Genomic DNA, 20,759 nt, shown 5'->3' with positions numbered 1-20,759 from the left:
CGCTGTTACATACAAGTGCTGAGTTTGAAAATCACTGTAAATATTTTATATCATCAATTTATCAATTTTTTTTTGTTATTATAAATTATGACAAATACCAAAATGTTTTACGCTACGATAAAATCATTCACAACAACTTAATAAAAACAAGCAAGCAAATAGGAAAATAGTTTCTTAGAAAAATGTACCGAAATATAAAAAAAAAAAAGTTTACTTTTCAGAACACACGAAGGGTTAAATTTACGTTATAAACGATTATAAATTTTGTTTCTGTCAAGAATACAAAAGTTTAAGAAAAGATAAAAAACCTATAATGCAATCTAAAATGATCCGATCCGGTGTCTCGATTTTTCTACTTTGAATCAGATGTTACTATTATCATTTTTTTGCCCTTATTCATAAACTTCTTTAACATTTTAAATCTTTTACGATGTATTTAGGTAAATGAAAGTATTAATATATATTTCTACTAAAACAGTCGCATTTAACTCAATAAAATATGAATATAATATAAGTTTTGAATGATGAAGTTATTTATTTATATTTATGACACAATTACTATAATATTAAAGCTTTTAATTTATTTTATATTGTGTGCCATTCGGGTCAGTGTAAATTCCTAATTTCAATTTGTACAGTAATTAACGGAATGGTTATTGGTGCATTAAATAGACCGGCTGGATCTCACCTAACCTTAATCTCACCGTAATGAGAGAGGGATATAATTTGTCTGTTCAAACTGATAATTAAAAATAACTTATTTGGTCCAGATAATTATTTTGAGGATTCAATAGTCAATTTTAATTATTAATTAACAAATTTCCTATATATTGTTTTAATTTAGTTGTCAGGTATTATACTCGTTATGACTTCTTAATAATATATTCTTTCTTTTTATATCCTCGAAACTGAGGTGTTACTGCCTATAGGAGATTATAAATTTATTTTAATTTATATTGTCTCTAATAAATTATTTATTATAATGTGTAATCATTGTGTCTAATTTAAATGTACTATGTATCAGTCTGCCACAATTTTCTCAGAAAATTTTTTTGTAACTGACCACCGCAATAGTGATTCGTGTTTCTCGAAATAAGCCGGTAGGATCAAATGACGATTAAATTGGAATAAATATTTACGTCATGGAAATTCCAAAGGACTCACCCCGAAGATATTTCCAGCGAAACTGGACCCTTGCCTTTGGTGTGTTGGCTTTGTATCAAAGTATTGCATAAGCCTTTAAAAATTTGTCTTAATTGTATTATTTAAGCCGAGTTGGAATTTCATGTAAATATTTATTAGTATGATTTTTTTTTTATTACTTCAATTAAGTTATTAATGGAATTCTTTTATAACATTTAGTGACGTACCCTCCCTAAATAGTTGCCATTTTAATCTTGCAGGTTAATTATTTATTTATTTATGCTTCATAAATGAATAGATCTTGTTTTATATTTTTTATTTCATTTCACTTTAGTCTAATTAATGTTAAAGCTGCAGTGAATAACATTAGAACATAATTATAAAACTAAGATCATTAAATAAATAAATTAAAGATAGGACACTGTGCTGAGCACATTTACAGAGCTCGTTCAACTTTTAACGAAAAATAAAAAATAAATAAAATAATTCATTCACTTTAGTTGTTAAATCAATTTGTAAACTATAACAGGAACACAAAAAAGAAAAAAAAATAGTTATCATTTAGTTAACAGAAAGTTAAAAACATATATGATAAAAATCAATATGATAAAATAATTCGATATAATCGAGTACAACTGGGCCGTCCGTAGCTCAGTTGGTTAGGCCTATCGTTCTGAGATCTGCGGGCGGCGCCGGTTCGAATCCGGCCTGGGGGGTTGACTTTTTTCATTAAGTGGCGGTCCCACAAAATAAAAAATTTGGCCTATCTGAAAAATATATCAGGAACTCAAGAAAAAAGTTAGTTATCGGAGCATTAAAATCATATACAATATAATCAAATATTCGATATAATAAATATGTAAAGTACAATAAAAATTATAAATAAATTAGATATAGATAAAGTACTCAGTAATTATTGTAAAATATAACAGGAGCATAAGAAAGTTATCAGAACATTAAAATCATATATAATAAAAATTAATATAATTAAATACTATACTGTAAATTTGTAAAATACAATAGGAACCCAAGAAAAAAAGAGTTAGCTGTCATGATATTAAAACTATAATAAATAAAATAAAATCAATTTGTAAATTTAACAGTAACACAAAAAAAGAAGAAAAAAATGTTACATATAGGAACTTGAAACACCATTTTTCATAAGTACAATAATTTTTTTAAAGATTATTATTAGAATATTGATATTATAAAATAAATATTATTATTTTATGAAATTTTTATTTTGATATTTTTTCAAATGTAAAATGAATTCTTGTTCTGAGCAATATGTTATACAAAAATAATTTTAAATATATCAAGCAGATATATATTTAAAAATATATAATTCTCCCTCTGTTATCATTTGAAATCTTTTAAATATAAGATAAGATGTTTGGTTAGTTAAATAAATAACGTACAACGCATCATTATAGAAAAATCTCGTTTTAACCAACACTTTTTAGTATACCTCTGTTTTCTTCTGACTTCGAATATTCTTTCGATGTCTTTTGTTTCCGTGCTTGCAAGGCATCTTAGGCTATATCCTACAGTAGTTTTCATGTATGATTATAGTTTATTATTCATTTAATTTTTTTTTTCCCTTAGAGGTGTTCTAATTGAATACTATCGTGTTTCTCTTAAAGCAATCACACTTATATCAGAGGGAAAATAAGCTTGTTGAATCTTAATCATAGAATTTTTTTTTTTACCTCATGCCATTGCTTGTTACTTTTTAACGTCCTTGGGAACCCGCATTCCCCGCGAACGCTACGGAATGGTCCAAATTTGAATTTCAAATGGCGGTGTGTTTGGGTTCCGGTTCGCGTGGGCAAATGCCCTGTGGCTCGGCATACCCCCAGGGGACCAGCTCGAATCTCAACGAGGTTTTCAATTAAATCGGTTAGCAGGTCATAGCAGGCGCTAGTACGTGGAGATATTTGTTCTATACTACGGCCATTGTTAACAGGACAGCAAGACTGACTCAATGAAGGAGCTTGTTATTCTATGACTTCAAGAAAGAACAGTTAGTATGTCATTTTGGACTGAGAATCCTGTTCATTTTATTACAAAAATTTTCAGGAAGTACTCAAAAATAAAAATTATTTATATCCTGAAAGTTTTGTGGGAAGTGCAGAGAATTAAGTGTAGCAGCCATATTGGTAACGCTGCACAACTCTTACCTAAGGTGTTATGTTACGTGGTTTCGTGTCTGCAACGTTTCTATAATGCACCGCGTAGTCCTTGTCAAAGCTCTTGTACGAAGTATTAGTTAATCTGTTGTATGTATTGGTACTTCTTTTAAATTTAGGGTAATTTTAGTCTTTTCACAGAAAATTATAGTTTTTTTGGCTCTGTATCGAAGTAGGGTATCGTTACATTAGGGCATCTCTAGTGGCCTCCTTTAAATCTAATGAGCAGAAATTCCTATTGTTTTTTTAAGTGGAACAATACAGTAAATATAAAAGTGAATTTCAGCTAAACTTTGCTTTTTATTTTATTTCTGGTGTTTCACATCTCTACATTTTGTCAGAGCTTTGAAAATTTATATGCGAATAGTGTTGGCATTTAGGAGTTCCTCTCACTGCCTTTTTTTTTTCTTTTTTCTCTTTGTTTTTTAGCATTAGTGAAACAAATCACACTTTATTGTAAAATGGTGAGGGAGGAAAGAGAATACACTCTTATTGAGTAACTCGGCTGTCTTTTATTGATGATTATTATTATTGATTATTAATGATTTAAAATAAAATAATGCATATTTATTACATTATTTTTTACTTTAATTATTTCTTGGTATAGCTCATTTATAAGTTTTTTTGTTGAAACTTATTTTATTTATTGATAGATATTACAATCTACCACAGTATTGCGAAAAAAATGATAGTGATAATTGAGCACGTACAAAACAAAATCATAATTTTTTTTCAATAATTTGTTATTTTTAAAACAAAACTTCTATTAAATAAAAGATCATTTATAATGAGATAATATTATAATTATAATTATAATAAAATATAATGAGTCTACGGGCACATGATGAGAATGGACCAAAGGAGACTAAACTAGAAACTCTTTGACAGAATCCGGGAATACAAGAGCGTACGTAGGGGAGGATATGTGAAGCAAATGAGAGAGGAAACAAAAAAATTGAAATAAATAAATGTTCTTACAGCTAATAAAGAAAAAAGGGTACTGCGTGGTCAGAAGAGAGGAAGGCAGCAATATAATTCTTTCAAAAATAATCCTTTACTACTAAAAATGACCAAATACTTCTTACGTCGCTTACTAATACTCTAAATAAAATTGCAACTTATTTCAAACATCTAGGAAACTATAATTATAAATTTCGAAGATTTTATTTCATATAAACTAAATTTATGATCGATGATACAATATATCTCGAAGTTTTTCAAATATTCGTAGAAAACAGATTCTACACCAATTTCGTCGTTTATTTAACGTAGGAATATGATCAATTTCGAAGATTTTCATTGACTTAAGACTGATTTTAACATATGACGGTAAATATAACTTGTAATTTTGAAGATTTTATTTTATACAAATTTAATTTCCAATCGAAGATTTTAAATTATTCGTAGAAAAAAAGAATATATAAAATTTCTTTTCGTTAAACTAACACAAATATGACATTCCGAAGATTTGAATAATGTTCAACATATTACTATTCTCCTAATAATATAATGAAGGTAATTTAACACTCTGAAGTTCAGAAAATAATTCATAATAAAATTGATTATACACTCATTTCGTCGTTAGCATAACATCTGAGTATAATAAAACATTTCGAAGATTTTTTCAATAATAAACCTAATTTTTATTCGAAGATAAAACACACAATCGACGTTCATATAAAATTTGCGAAAATCAGATCCTAACTTTTTTCGTCACTTACTTGACAATATGATATGACTCATCTCGAAGATTTTTATAAGTATTCCTAATCGAAGAAAAAACTAAAAAATAAAATTGACGAAGAAAATTAAATAAAACACCTTATACTTTTTCGAAGATTGTTGATATGGATAATAAATAGTCTTTAATCCGTTACTACTAAAAATGACCAAATACTTTTTATGTCGCTTACTAATACTTTAAATAAAATTGCAACTTATTTCAAACATCTAGGAAACTATAATTATAAATTTCGAAGATTTTATTTCATATAAACTAAATTTATGATCGATGATTCAATATATCTCGAAGTTATATGTGTCGCAGAAATGATAAGAAGATACTGAGAGAGAAGAAAAGCAAAAATGAGAAGGGAAAAGTAGTGATATTCGCGTGGTCTTGAAAGGCCGTTCCGTAAAAAAAAAAAATTGTTTTTTTTCATTTATTTTTGGTTATATCTGCTTTTGTTCGCACTCTGGGACGATAAAACTTTTTGTGGGCTCATCCAGTTCTATTAACTAAGTTCTACCCTTTTATTGAGTTGAGAGAAAATCTAGTGGTCCAGCTTGGATGCTGACTACGTCAGCTACATTATTGTGTAACCGTTGAGTACAATGTCCTGGATCCAAGACCCTTCCTGTGTTATAATGAAACTGCCATTTTTTTCTTTTATCAAATGTTTTATCCAAACATTTAATTGACTAGACTTGCTGCTTACCGTCTATGCTTTATTTTTTAAGTAAATAAATTGTAGTAAAATTTAGTTCAATTCAAACAGCTTGATGTTTTCTGTCGCTTCATATAATCAAGGAAATATCAGTAAAAAAAAGTTATAGATCACTCAGTTTCTCGTTATTTGGCCAAATTACTGACAAGAGATTATTAAGTTATACAGAACTTTTTGCATGCTCATTCTTTTAAATACTGAAATACTTTGGTGAAAGTTTAGGAGTGTGAATTTTTTGGTCACAAAAATTTAAGGCCTTGTGAAAAAAAAAACATTCCACATCAGAGAAATACGCAGAAAGATTATATAAATATTATGTTCATTATATAACTAGGTATATTGTTAATAAATCAAAAATATTTTTTGATTTTCATTGGCTCCAATTCCAAATTCAAAGCTGTTCGTACTACCAGATATAACATGGTAAAACATAGTAACTGACAAATGAAAACTTTTGTGATGTTAAAATGTTTGTTAGTTACAATACTTTAAGTTCAAACAATTGTCAGTTACCATGACTCAACATTGACATTATTCTCTTACAAAAGCAAATTTTCTAATGATTCTTTAACATGAAATCAGCCTTTAAAAAGCGGGCGATGCCAAAATCATTCATTAAAAAAAAAACAGTTACCATGATCGAATGCCTCAATTACAGAAACTTTTTTTTTATTGTTTTATTACATATCTTAAAATTAAAAAAAATAAATGTAGCAATTCTGAAATCGCAATATGTTTTTAACTCAGTAAACAACCTTTAAATTGGTATTGCTTGAAAATATATAATACTGTATCACATAAATACACTAACAAGCTTCCCATTTTATTTGTAGTTCCTACTTCCAGTTTTTTTTATTGTTTTCCATTTTCTTTCCCTAAATTTCGAATTAATAATGATGATTTTTACTAATTATTATTTTTCTTTTTTTAGGTATGTTAGAGTACTATTCCTATAGTTTTGAACTTTTCCATTTAAGGTAAGATTTAAATTTTTTTTTCTGCGAGTTAAATTTTAATATTGTCTTGATTTAAACAATTCCTAAATTAGTTGGGCATCATTGATAAATTTAGTAGCATGAGTATATTTTTAAACAATTGCATAATAAAAAAAAATACTTAAAACGTCTAACTACACTTTGAAAATTTAGGAGTAAGTTTCTAGAGGAAAATTTCTTTAAATAAATAAATTTCTCCTTTGTTTGAAATTGTACACTTTTAAACTAATACGAGTTGGGGAAAATGTATAAATGGATATTTCTCTAAAATTTGTTTTGTTGGGAGAGTATATAAACAAATTTGAGAGAATCCCCATTTATGCACTTATTCTAAGTTAATTTATATTAATTGTGTAGTTTTACTGATCAACTGAAATTCGGTACGAGAAGCTTTTCCTCGTAAATGTTGATTACATTTTATATTGATTAATTTAATTTATTTTTTAGATTGGGGAAACTGAAACTAGCTCTTAGTGAACAAATTTGACTTTTTTTTGTGTTATCAACTCCATTACCTCTATGCCAAGAATATTTCATGACCATTTTTTGTTTTATGTTCACTACGGTATAAATAATAACCTGTAATAACCTTGCGAACGATTTATAGATGGCAGTTTTTCCGCGTTCGTAATGTAGTGACAAGAACCGTGGTGCAACCTTTAGTGTTACCGTCCTTGCGGTATTGTAAGCCTGACTGTTAGTGGTTTTCTCGAATGCAACCCTATATTTTATCAGTTTTTTTTAGCTTATTATTAAATTATTTGGATTTGTGAAATGAGCTGTACAAAATTAAAGTATATTGAATTTCCTACAAAAGTGTTTGTTTTTTTTCTAAACTATTTAGTACCTGAGAAAATTGGAAAACATATATGGTTAAGCACTCGAATGCTTCTAAAGTGCTCAACATTATTGTTGACAATACTTGTTGACTGTCCTATTTCCAATATTGCATCCAACAATAGGATAGGTACTTCTGGTTGTAATAAATGAAACATTATTTTCTATACTGGAAGATTATTGATTGACCATCATTATTTTCTATAGGTTTGTAGACAATTTTATGGAACGTATCTTAGCAACGACAGTTCTATATATCTCAAAACCTATATGATTTAGAGAGAAAATATTTAACAACTTTTGTTGTAATAAAAAACTTATCTATATATCTAAAATAGAGTAATTTTTTAAAAATTTGAGCTCTAACATAGCTCTTTAAGTTCAACAATTCTCCAGATATTGTTTTCCATTAACCAAAAGTACTTTATATATGTATATACATGATTGGCCGTATTTTTTCAAATTATGAAGAAGATATTCACAGCAATAGGGTTGTGGTAAAAAAAAAAAAAGAAAGAAAAAATAGTTAACAACAATTAATTGTTGAATTTGCCGACATTTTCATTTGGGAGAATACTTTTGTGAAATACGAAACCTCTTTCATTGTAAATAAACCAATTTTAATGAGAATTTATTATTATTCTTAATTTTATTGAAACATTATTGTCATGCCGTTTTCTTATTTTAACCATCCTTCACAAATTGGAAAAAGACATTCTCGATAATGACTTCACTTTTGTTTTAATTTGCACGCCTATTGATACGTGGGCGTGAAGCTAATGCATATTTCATTAGGTCGTTTATCTTTTATCTCGATGGGACCAAATAGTGGCTTTTAGTATCGATCTGGCTTAATTTAACGTGTTTTAAGGAATCTATAAATTGCTTTTTCGATCTTTTGATAGTCCTTAAGAGGTTTTATTACCGTATCTAATTACGTTTTTGGTTCACTGTCCAACTTGGGTTAGATCATTCCATTTCAAACCATGCAGTAATAAATTAATTATAATAAAAGCCCCTATAGCCTATGAACTTTTCAGCCCAATTGTTATATTTAGGAGCACGTCTATTAGATTGTTCAATAATTATCACTTCAAACTTGGACTCCGTAAATATTTTAAAACAAAAACATTTAAGTTAAAAAAAAAAGAAGATTTATGACAAAATGTGTTCTTAAAACTAGTGACGATTTTTTAAAATAATTCTTATATTATAAACTAATAAGATCTCCATTAAAATTACATTTATATTTATTAGTATCAATGTTATCAATTAATGTTATATTGAATAAATATTATTTTATTTATTTTTTATGTTTCTTTATTATAAGATAGACCTGGTGGGTCTAACATGGTTATCATAGCAATTTTATTTTAAAAATTAGTAATTTGGAGAGTCCATGAGAAAAAAGATTTTAATCACAAAGAAAATTTAAATTTAATGGTCTATTTTTAATTACGTAATCAACTTTTACAATTTCATGGTTATAAAAAAATTTCCTTTAAATCCTTCGATTACTGGCATTCGGTATGATCGTAAAATATTTTTATGAAAACTCAGTAATTGTGTGAAAAACATTATTCGTAATTTATCGTATTAATCGTGATCATTTATTTGTGTTATACATCATTTATTCAATAAGTTTATTGATAATTTATAACACTATATTAATTATAAATAAAAAATTCCTGTAGAGTGTCTAGAACGTTAGAGACAGGAGTTATTATTAATGTGAAATAACTAAAAATGTTAGAATTATGAAGGTATTTCACAAGCCTGGATAGAAAAAAAAATTCGAAAACAGCACAAATATTTGATGTTTTCAAATTCCTAAACGGAAAAACAACTGAAAAAAAAACTGCTTCCATTTTTGGAAAGTAGTATTCTCATTTTATTTTTTTTATTTCCTTATTCCTTATTCGGTTAGAGTTATTACTATCTCTTTAATTTTTCGAGAAGTGCCAAATTATATATTAAAAAAAAAAATTAAATAATAAGGAATATAGGAAGAAGTAGCGAATAAAAAACTAAATAGGCAAAAAGAACGTTCTTGACATTTGGATGTTAAAACTCGAGGCCGTTAGAGCGTTCCGCACTTGGTTGAACACGAGGCACATTTCATTGCCGTCTATGCTCAGTGTCAAAGGTTTTGATAGGTATTCTACGGTTTAGCTCTGGAATTGAAAATCCTATTATAAGAATTATCAACAAAATTCCATATGAAAGGTTGTTTTTTTAAATATTATTATTTGAACATACTATACTGTTCTTCTGTTAAACGCTATATGCCTATTTCACGTTCTTCAGGGATATTCCACTGTACAGATAGAAAGTTTCATTATTTTGGAATAGTCAATGAATAATCAAGGATTTTCGTCAAATATATCGGTAATTATAGAAATTTTACCGGTAAAATATAACCTTAAAAAAAAAAAAAATGAAATTACTAAATAAAAAAGTATTTTATTTTTTTTTTTTTCCGCCAATACTTGGTGTGCCTTTGAATCCATTGATTAATCGTCCAAAATGTTCGAGATCTAACGTTGCTTTAGTCTTTCTGATTATCATCTCGCAAGATTTCGTGATACTATTCATTCTGTTTAGTTGTGTTTTTTTTTGTTTTGTTTTTTTCAATTTATATCTAAAATTAAAATGTTAAAGTATGAATTTCCAGTTCAGACCATTGTTCTGAAAAATAATTAAGACGAATTTTACGAAGTTTTATAATATTTTATTGAAATTATTGACGTTATTTTCGTTGTGAATTGTAATACATTAATATAAAGATATTAAAAATTATAATTTCTACCGCTACAGGGGTTCAGTACGTTGTAAAGAAGTACTGTTACTACACCAACGGTTGTGGAAGGAGGTGATTTGGTCAGAATCACGCGCGTCTGCCAGATTTTTACCCAATTAATGGTATCTAATTTAAGAGGCTGGATGGACCCCTGGAGCATTAATATAAAGAGAGTAGATGTAACTAAAATCATATTGTTTAATTAGGAAAATTCTAATTTACCACTTTACTAAAATTACCTAAAATAAATACTAACAATTATGATATATTAAATTACATTATAATTACATTATATTATATTCTAAAATATAGTATGTATTAAATTGATGAACTTTGTTACTAGTCTTCATAAGTCACTCGATCAGTGGATATATAACAATTTTGTGATATATGATTTGTGTTTACTTCCTTATTGGGGAAAAGGAGTAGGCATTTTTTTTTTAAGGCATGGTATTTTATCAACTACCAATAAAATGTTACTAAAAATAAATTATTAATATGGCGGTATTATTTAAGAATTAAAAAATCTTATTAATACTCTGCTTATATTTTTAATTTATCCTTTCGATAATTTTCAAATTCGATTTTCAATAGCATTTGTGATGGTTTAAACGATTTTTTTTTTCACTTTTAACCAACGATAGCCATATCGTCCAAGGGAAATCGACTACACATAGGAAACTAATCACAAATATTTTGAACAATAAAAAAGGGAAGGCGAGGTGGCACAGAGGTAAAGCGCTGTGCTACTAAATCCAAGGACCCGTATTCGAATCCGGCTGTGGCAGCATTATTTCTCCTGTTACTGTAGCTGTGAGTCAACTCTGTAGATTCTGAAGTCACATAAAGTGTGTATCCTTTATTGGGGGAAAATTCGGTAGTTGAAGGTGATCTTGAAAAAAAAAAAAACCTGCTTATTATAACCGTTGTTCTTAAAAAAATAGTACTTAAAAAGTACTGAACCCCTGAAACTTCATGTCTTATAGCTGCTCACATTATTAATTGAACAATAAATAATACTTTGTATATTAAATCTTACGTATATTTATTACGGTTATTATTTATTTATTTCTATGAAAGTTGATTATACAACGCAAAAAAAAAAAAAAATCAAAATTAAATTAGTTCAAAACCTTGGTTAAGCAGGATCTTAACATAACTTTATGAACAATAGATTTTCTTTTTTCAATTTATCCTTTTATTACATTTATTAAGAGTGAATTTTAACGCATGTTTATAAAATCGTTAACTGTCAGGTATTGTTTTCCAAGCTGTCACGTCAAGACCATCCAACTTGGACCTTGCCCAGCAACTACATTTACATCCGTGCTCCTCACGTCATAATCGTATTTGGCAAGGAAGTTGGTATTTAAAGGAGTATCTCAAATTATTAGATTCGGTCATTATATAATTTTAGTAATTCTAAAGGCTATTTCTCACTATTGCAATGTGCATTTTACGCGTTTTTTTTTGGTTTTTTTTTAAATATATAGTAAAGGTTCAAGTTAAGATAACGAGAAAAACGAACTTTCTTTATTTACACCCCAGAAATGCCTTCGGATTTCCAATGCATAATATAATGATGGATATGACGATAGATGTGAAGACATGTAGATGTATAGCGTAGATGTGTTTAGAGATACATAGATGCTGACGCACGAATACATGCTGCAGTGTATCGTAGACAGCTGACGGAACATATCGGGGGCAAGGACTACAGGAAGAATAATCTCACTTCCTCTACCGCTCTCCTTGAACCGTCCTGCTAGCAGCCTCTCTGTTATTATACAATATATTAATAATGAAATATAATTAAGTTTATTATTAATTTATTATTAATATAAGGTATATTAAGTCGTTTTTATTTAATCAGGATTATTGAATGAAAAAAAATTAATATTCTTTGATATGAATGTTCTATGCCAGAGGTTCCCAATCTTTTTCGGTTTGTAGCTCCCTAAATAATCCGTTTTTTTCCGCAGCGCCCTTAATACATCAGATTTTTTTTCTATCAATTTTTGACTTTCTTGAAAAATTGGGAAACTTTCCTTTTTGAAAGCGATTACCTATTTAGCAAGCGATTACCAAATGATACCAACAACGAAAAATTAAAGACAGATACTTGCTATTTTCGTACGATTTAATGACTAAGGCATGGGTGGGGAAGTTGTGAAGGGTAAAGGTGATTTGGTGGGATTTATTCATAAAATATTAGTAGGTAATGTACGTGAACAATGTACATTGTTTATTTTAAAATTAACATAGAAATTTGTTTGTGAAAACAGGTAGTTGACATAAATTATAAATCTGTAACGTTAAGAATTATAACTGTTTATTAATTTGTTTCTATTCTTTTATTCCTGCTAAAAAGATAAAAAATTGTTGCTAAGTAAATCTTTCATTTCTATCCAATATACAAATAAATTTTGTCTGAGTCCTAGGTGAGAGATTGGAATTTCCTCTCAACTTCAACTCCTGTCTCGAGCAGGAAATGTTTGTGTTATCTCTCTCTACCTTTGGTGTTCTCAGATGTGTTACGAATAGAATTCAAACGTGGGATCTAAAGTACAACATTTGTTTTTATCTGTCAGGTTCTAAATATGTATTTAAATAAAATATGTAATACAGTTTTTAGGTTTTTCCTCTATCATCTACCCATAAGGCCCCTTATGATAGAATTAGCTTACTTAAACAATATTTATTATTTTTTCTTTACTATGGTGCTTTTTGATCTTAATTATATTGAATATTTTATTGTTATTTTTTTCTTAATAACACTCGTTAGAAAAAATCATTTTTCTCTATTCTTTTGTTGACAATCGAACTATGTACATTTGTGCTTTTTTGTAGCTCTTGTGACCTACTATCACCTCTGTAAATATTTTCCAATATTTACGGAAAATTCTGTTTAGAAGTAAGAACCGAAATGTTGTTTAAATGTAAAATTTATATATTATATTAATTTATTTTAATAAAGAATAATAGAATATTAAAGTTCTGAGGATTAACATTCCGTTATCTTCCATAGTATAAATAGTTAAAATAATTAATTTACATTTCTTTCAAGAAACTAAAATGTTAAAAAATATATTTTTTTTTTATTTGGACTTCTAACATTATATAATATATATACATGTATGAAAGTATATAGTTGTGTAAGAGCTTACTTAAGAAGTCTTCTTTTCACTACGATTACATTTTCTTGAGCTGCCGCATTACCCTCATAAATGAGTATTGAAAAAAAAAAATTAGGAAGAAGGAAAAGTTATGTAGGATGCACTAGACCAAAGATCTGATTATATTGGTTTTTACATCAATCAAATTTATTTTATTGTTTAAAGATTTTCAGATGTGAACATTATTTTTTAAAAATATCATTAATTAATTATAATAATCTTTGTTAATTATAACGTTAAAACCTATTTTATCCGCATGCAGATGGACAGCAATGCTTTTTTCAAAATGTCTTATAAATTTATTGATTCAAACCTCTAAGGAAAATAATTTTTTTTTTTTAATTATTGGGTTTTATTTGATGAGGTATATTTTAAAGGATCTATTTATTTTTCTTAATGTTTTAGGAAATTCTTGGTTTATAAAAAAAAAAATATTCGCACATTTTTGCGTAAATCACAAAACAACATAAGCATACATAAGATACGATGAATTAAAAAAACAATTATATATGCTAACGGTATTTATGATAATGAGGTAATAAAATGATGAGAAGGTATTTTTTAATTTTTAATTCTATTAATTATTTAATAGTTAATTTGTTCGGTGATACCTAAGTGTTTGCCATGCTAAGTTGTCAATGTCAACACGTTGGAGCCATGCGTCGCCACATAATTTATTTTTTTATATCTCTTGAACGTATGTTGCACCATTTTGGCTACGGGTTTTTGCAGGCAGCCAACCTGGTTTTTATTTAAAAAAAGACCGGTTAATTAGTAAAGTTTGAACTAAATCTGTGCGGATTGCTTAATGCATTGCTTTGACCATACCATCTCCTGAGGAACTATCGATAATTAATACACCTCTAATTTTGCTTCGTAAACCATTTTCGGTATTTTGTAGAACTCATATCTTTCATGTAACGTTTATTTCGTGAGATTTCGAATCCAGTTTTCACTCCTAATATTAAAATTAAACCTACTGACTGCCCTACAGTTTCACTTAATGATGTTACTCGTACCCCTGTCGAACAGATCCGCTACTTTGGACTACATTTGGACAAACGATTAACCTGGAATCCTCACACAAGACTGAAAAGACAGGAAACTGCACGTCGATTTCGACTATTACAGCACTTACTAGACAAACGGTCTAAACTTCCAACACATTACAAAAGACTGATCTACATGACTTTAATAAGGCCAATCTGGACATATGGAGTTGAGCTTTGGGGCTCCACTAAACCTTCGAATTCCTCTCGTATGCAATCCTTAAAAGACAAAATCCTCAATGCTTCTTACTTTGTCACAAATAAAATCATACGTAATACATAGATGTAACCGATCTAGCCCGAACCAGATATCACTCCTTCCATTATAAATCTTCTAACCACTCAAACCCTCTAGTTTCTAATCTTGCATCCTCTTCCATTCCTGACAATCCTCCGAGGCGCCTGAAAACAAGATGCCCACGAGACCAGCTTAAAGTAAAATGTCATTAGAGTGCTACCAATGGGTAGTTTCTCTACACGCCTGTAACACTCCAATTTAACTTAGATCAGATTTACTAAATATATTATAATGTACAGTTGTAAATAGCAAAAAATAAATATTTAAAAAAAAAAGTATTAAATTATCAATACTCATTATCATTTCTTGATTTATAGAAACAAGACTGACCTCATCGGTGATAATTGCCTCATTAAGAGTATTTCTATTTAGGACTACTGACACTAGGAGATCAATATTCTTCATGATATTTAGGCTAAACCCTTGAGAGCTGTCAAGAAGACAACGAGGGCGCACCGTGGGCGACCTGTCATTCTCGTGAAGACGGATACGGCCCTGGATCGATTCAGGCTGGAATCATGTGAGAAAGTTGTTCGAATTATTCTTTATTATTCAAATGTAAACAAACTTTGTCGTGGGACTGAGTGACGATGCTAGTTTGACGTTTGCTCAGTAACGGAAAATCAGCCTCTAATAGGTTACTTGACGAGCACCATTTGTAATAACGGGAATCGACATCTTGTAGAAACTGGTGATGAGTCAGTTCGCTAATGATGGCATCATTTTGGAAATGGGTCAAACCCTGTTATTTAAATTATTATATCTCAAAGTAATTACGTATTTAATAAAAATCGAATAAGCTATTTTTTGTATGCAACAAATTTGTATACAATAGTTTATTATTTGATTTTTTTTTTAAATAATTTTTTTATTTATTGATAGATATTACAATCTGCCACACAGTTGTGGGCAATAGGTAATAGTGTTGAATGATCTCATACATGCTAAAATAAAATAAAAATCTTAAAATACAAACAGAATAATAAACAAAATGAACAAAATCGAACTATCTGTATGAAAAATAAAATAACATAATGATAATATAGTCTCTAGTCACATTTACACTCTAATATACAATATTTGCCACCCACGTGTGAGGGGTAGAGCAGAGCTTAAAAGATCCCAGCGCGTCCCTCTCGCCGCATCACTGGTTGTGAGTCAGTGGAGGCTGAGCAAGTGCGCTTAAGCCGCAAACACTCAACTTGAGTGGAGAATCTGACCATTGCCAGAATTCCAATTATCCATTTTTATTTTAATAAGTCTCTTGGCCACTGCCGTTTCAACCTTCTAGTTGGACTGTAGGGATGGGTGGAACTAGATAAGGTTTGAACCAAAGGATTAGGGTGGTTGGAAAGGTTTATATGGAATTTTTAGAATTTGGTTGGTATGAAGTTATTTGATTTATTTATTATACTAGTAATTAACCAAAAATAAAATATCTGCTGGGACTAAGCACACACAACTCACAACTACCTTTGGGTGCGTCCAATGTAGTCCAATACAAAAATTATTGTATCTTCGCTAATATTGGTTCGATGAAGGTGTTATTTTTTTTTTCTTTTTAGACAATTTAACTATCTTTCAAGTGAGCGTCTGGAATTTTCCGAGAGTTCTTGAATTATGTGAAAAACGTAAAAATGTAATAGGTTATTATGGGGACCTGCACAAAAAAAAAACAAAAAAAAAAAAAAGGTACAGAATCAAATACACACAATATTTGTTAATTAATAATGAAACAATTCATTTTTTATGATTTTTTTTGTAGAGAATTTAATCCTTTTTATGTGATTACATATATATTTTTTAATAATAAGTTAGTTATATGCGTCTTTGTGTATATTTGTATACATGCTTATTGTATTTGTATGTGTTAGTGTCCTAGATGAACTAATTGACTTTTATTTTTTTAATTTACATTTGTACTTTGGATTCTGGATTTACTATTATTATTATTATTATTTTAATTTCTGGTTAGGTGTGTAATCTTTTAATTGTATATAACTATTATTTACGGAATAAAATGTATTTTCTGTCCCTCTAATTTTCCATAAAAAAGTATACTTTTTTAGTTATATAGAATTTTTTATTTTCTTTATAACTTTTCTTCCTACTTTTTCTAGGAGAATTATTTATAGAATGAGTACAACAAATATTGTCATAGCCTTTTTGACGCTCCAGTCCATGATAGATTTTGATTTTGATGCAGAGTTTCTGCACAAAAATCTCGATCAGTGTGTAAGCATCGGAGGCCGAATCAACAAAATAGGTTCATTTGTTCAAAGGATGATATTATTTTTTAATTTCAAGGCTTTGGAATGATAATTAATTTTTGCTTTATCTTCATAAATGAACGAGAGATATGCATATGTAACGCTTGCCTTCTAATCGGTTGTAATTTTAAAACAGAATGGCGGGTGATAACGAGTTCAAAGATCGTCGTGGGGTGATCTGTGACTTCAATGCCAAAATCTTTGGGCAGCCGAACTTTTTTTTTTTTTTTAATCTACATACCTTGAAACTTAAAAGTAATAATTCAAAATTTTTAGAGGGAGGGACTACACTTTTTCTCTACGGGTACTACTATGATTACCAAGATTCATAATTTCAAATAATATGCTAAAAGGATTATATTCCATAGCATTCGGTGTGTGCTATTTGTCACATATTGTTACTGATTGCATCAAATTTGAATATTATATTTCAAAACCCCCGATTGCAAGGTATCGCCGTTACCAAACAGCTTATCGATTCGGTAATAATTTACACAGACAAATGGGCAGGAAGTGTTATTAACATGAAATACGTATCAGAATTGCAGATATGGCAGTTGCGAAAGTATTTATACTTTGCCTGATCTATATGTCTTGATCACATGGGACAATATTTCAGTACTGTAGTGTTCTCGACTGGATATGCTACGTTTACAAAGGTAACACTAGTTATGATTAACTTCTAACTCGTTGTTATATTGTCAAATTGTTTATGTCGTTTTGGAACTATTTACACAATTAATTAAGAAAAAGAAATAAAAATTTTCTATTGGCAATTGCGGTAGTTTCTAACGTTATGAATTTATGTTTTATTATTTATTAATTTAAAAACAAATTTATGAAAGAACGAAAAATTAATTCATGAATTATTAATTGTTCCTAAATAATAAAATAGTGATACATTTGCCGAATTATACGAGACTTGCGCTATCTTCTCCCCCCCCTTTTTTGTAATAAAAATTGTTTAAATCAAAAGTAATAGCTGACACAAATCCGACGTTCACCACGTTCTCTGGAACACGCAAGCCTGTGGATACTGACGGTTATTACTTCCTATGTTTACCAAACATTTGTAGGTATTTGGGACTTGCTCCAAATAGCAAAGATCTCTTATTTAGCAATTACAGTTAACTATTTAACATATTCTTGTTTCAAGACTATCTATATTCACATCATTATTTTTTAATATATTATTATATTGAAATATAGCGAATATAAATAGCAGTTGAAGACTAAAAAAAAGTTCTAAACTTAAAAAGTATTTTTATAACTTTTTTTTCTAAATTATTTTAGAGATATTTCGCAAAAATGTATATGGGTTATGGGTACATATTTGAACGTTTCTTTCAATTCCATGAATATATACATAAATTTTCTTTGCCTTGTGTGACTCCCAAGATTTTCCCTATAACTGAAGTGAATGTACTTCGATTTCTCAGAAGAATAAGAGGAAAGAAAATCAGGATAAAAACAAGTTTGAAAAATACATTTTATAAAAAAAACTTGAAAGCGGTGGCCAGCTGAAAAAGTCGAGTTGCTGGTTTATGGACTGGTCGTAGGTCTGCATTCCGAATACTTTACGTGTTTTTTTTTTTTACTTAATTTTCTTTCAATTGTTTTATTTTTATTGTATGATTTCAGCTAGTTCAAATATAACAGTTGCTAGAAAATTCATTGTATGACTTTTTAATTAATTTATCATAAAAATAGTATTTTTTATAAAATATTAATTATTTTTAGTTAAAAGTATCATAAAATACAAGATAATCTGTGGAAAAATGAGTAGTTTCGATGATATAGATATAGGAGGAAATACGTTTGAACAGGTATATAGGGTTAAGTATTTAGGTTCTATAGTAACTATAAAAAACGAAATTATGACGAAATAAAAGCGAGGTTGAAGGCAGAAAATTGATATTATTTTTCAAAACTATTATCCTTCCCAGTATTGTTCATGGACGCGAACGTGGCCTCATACACTAAGGAATGAACAGCGCCGTTAGGGTTTTTGAAAATTAAGTATTTCGTAAAATATTCGAACCGAATATGAATTGCATTAAAACTGTTCTAGTTGAATTGGGTTTGGATGGGCGTCTCTGGAAGAATGTATATAGATAGCGATTGGTCGATCGGTATAGAACCTTTGGTTTTATTATTATTACGAATTTACCTCTTAACATATAAATAATTTTGTACGATTATGAGATCAACTTTATTTTAATTCATATTAAGAGATAGTACTTAGGGAACGAGCCATACTAGGATATTATTTAATTAGTTAAAGTAGAAAAAAAAATAGTTCCATATTATACAATTAAGTACTTTACAATAATTTTTTTATTATTAAACACACAAAAATGTCAATCATATATATATTTTTTCATACCCTGCATCAAAATATCACTTCATACATACACAATACATGAAATGTATTATATATACTTTACCGAGTCTTCTCCTTTTGATTGCTTCGTGGCAAGTTGTTGATATCAGTCCAGCTAAGGTGGTATAGTCTGGCTATATCCTAAGACTATGCCATGGAATTAATGTTTCAATTATATATAAACATAAATTATGATATATTTATGACATATTGGTAATTAATAATTTTTCGAGAAGTTCAAACCATAACACGAAACACTTCCTCTGCTTTCGGCCAAATATCGTTTTATTATCCCTTTATTTAAAAAAAAAAAATTAAATGCATATTTCAATAAAAGCAATGGGGTGATAATTTTCCTGTTTAAGTGGTAGTGTTATTTACTTTGAAGGGTCAAAAAACCCTTAATTTTTTAATGCTTGAAGAAGTTTGTCGGGGGGTGCGGTCAGCAAAGAACAACATAAATAAACAAAACCATATTTATTTATTTTATGCCGACGTTTCGACCTGAGTTTCAGGTCTTCATCAGGGGTTGTGGCGTGTAAAGGGGAAGGTAAGATGCTAACTGATGCTAATTTTTTAAGTTTAATCAAATTATTTCTGCAGGATTTTAAAGTGTATTTTACAGTCAGACATTTGGACAGAAATCGCTCATATAATTACGTTAAACCTACTGTCATATATAATTTTTACATATGCCAGCTTTTTATTGAACTATCACTGTTTAATTTGTTTTTCCCACTAGTATCCCGATTTTATTTATTTGGCGGTTAATTCCTTCCCTATTAATTTCCTAGTTCTGAAGGAATAGAACCCTGGAGTTTCCCACTGGTCAAGGAAGATGGGCCTAACAATAGGGTCCCATCTCTTCCTTGTTCTAATTAATTTCACATGTCTAGGAAGTGAAGCTTGGGAAAGTGTTACATCAGGTCTGTACCACTGACTTGGTTTACACGAGAAAGATGTGGAGGCCTCACGAACCCATAGAATTATCCACCGTTTTATTTGTGGATATCCTTATAACGTTTTTAAATTCTAGCTTCATTTTTATTTCACTGTGCCCTATAAACACTATAATCTAATAAAATGGATCTCGGAATAACGTAGAAGTATTTTCCTTAATATATTAGAAGGAGGGGTTTTAAGAATCAGACATCGATCGACGCTATCCTTTA

General features: G+C 29.0%; 1 protein-coding gene across 6 annotated transcripts in view; it reads left to right on the top strand.

Annotated features, from left to right (window-relative positions):
- Nucleotides 1–20,759, top strand: part of LOC106680424 (protein fem-1 homolog CG6966) — a 188,331-nt gene that overhangs the window by 57,976 nt on the left and 109,596 nt on the right. Inside the window, exon 1 of one of the 6 annotated variants that reach the window (XM_014420139.3) lies at nt 17,792–17,863. The exons of the other annotated variants lie outside the window; for them this stretch is intronic. Coding sequence (XP_014275625.2) covers nt 17,807–17,863 — 57 coding nt within the window. The 5' untranslated portion in view covers nt 17,792–17,806. Of the gene's footprint in view, nt 1–17,791; nt 17,864–20,759 lie in introns of those variants that run through there. 6 annotated transcript variants of the gene reach the window in all.

This window comes from Halyomorpha halys, unplaced genomic scaffold (assembly GCF_000696795.3).
Source record: "Halyomorpha halys isolate HHAL.00 unplaced genomic scaffold, Hhal_1.1 Scaffold261.1, whole genome shotgun sequence".
Classification (NCBI taxonomy): Eukaryota; Metazoa; Arthropoda; class Insecta; order Hemiptera; family Pentatomidae; genus Halyomorpha; species Halyomorpha halys.
The sequence above is the reverse complement of the archived record's forward strand: the minus strand, read 5'-3'. Positions and strand labels throughout refer to the sequence as shown.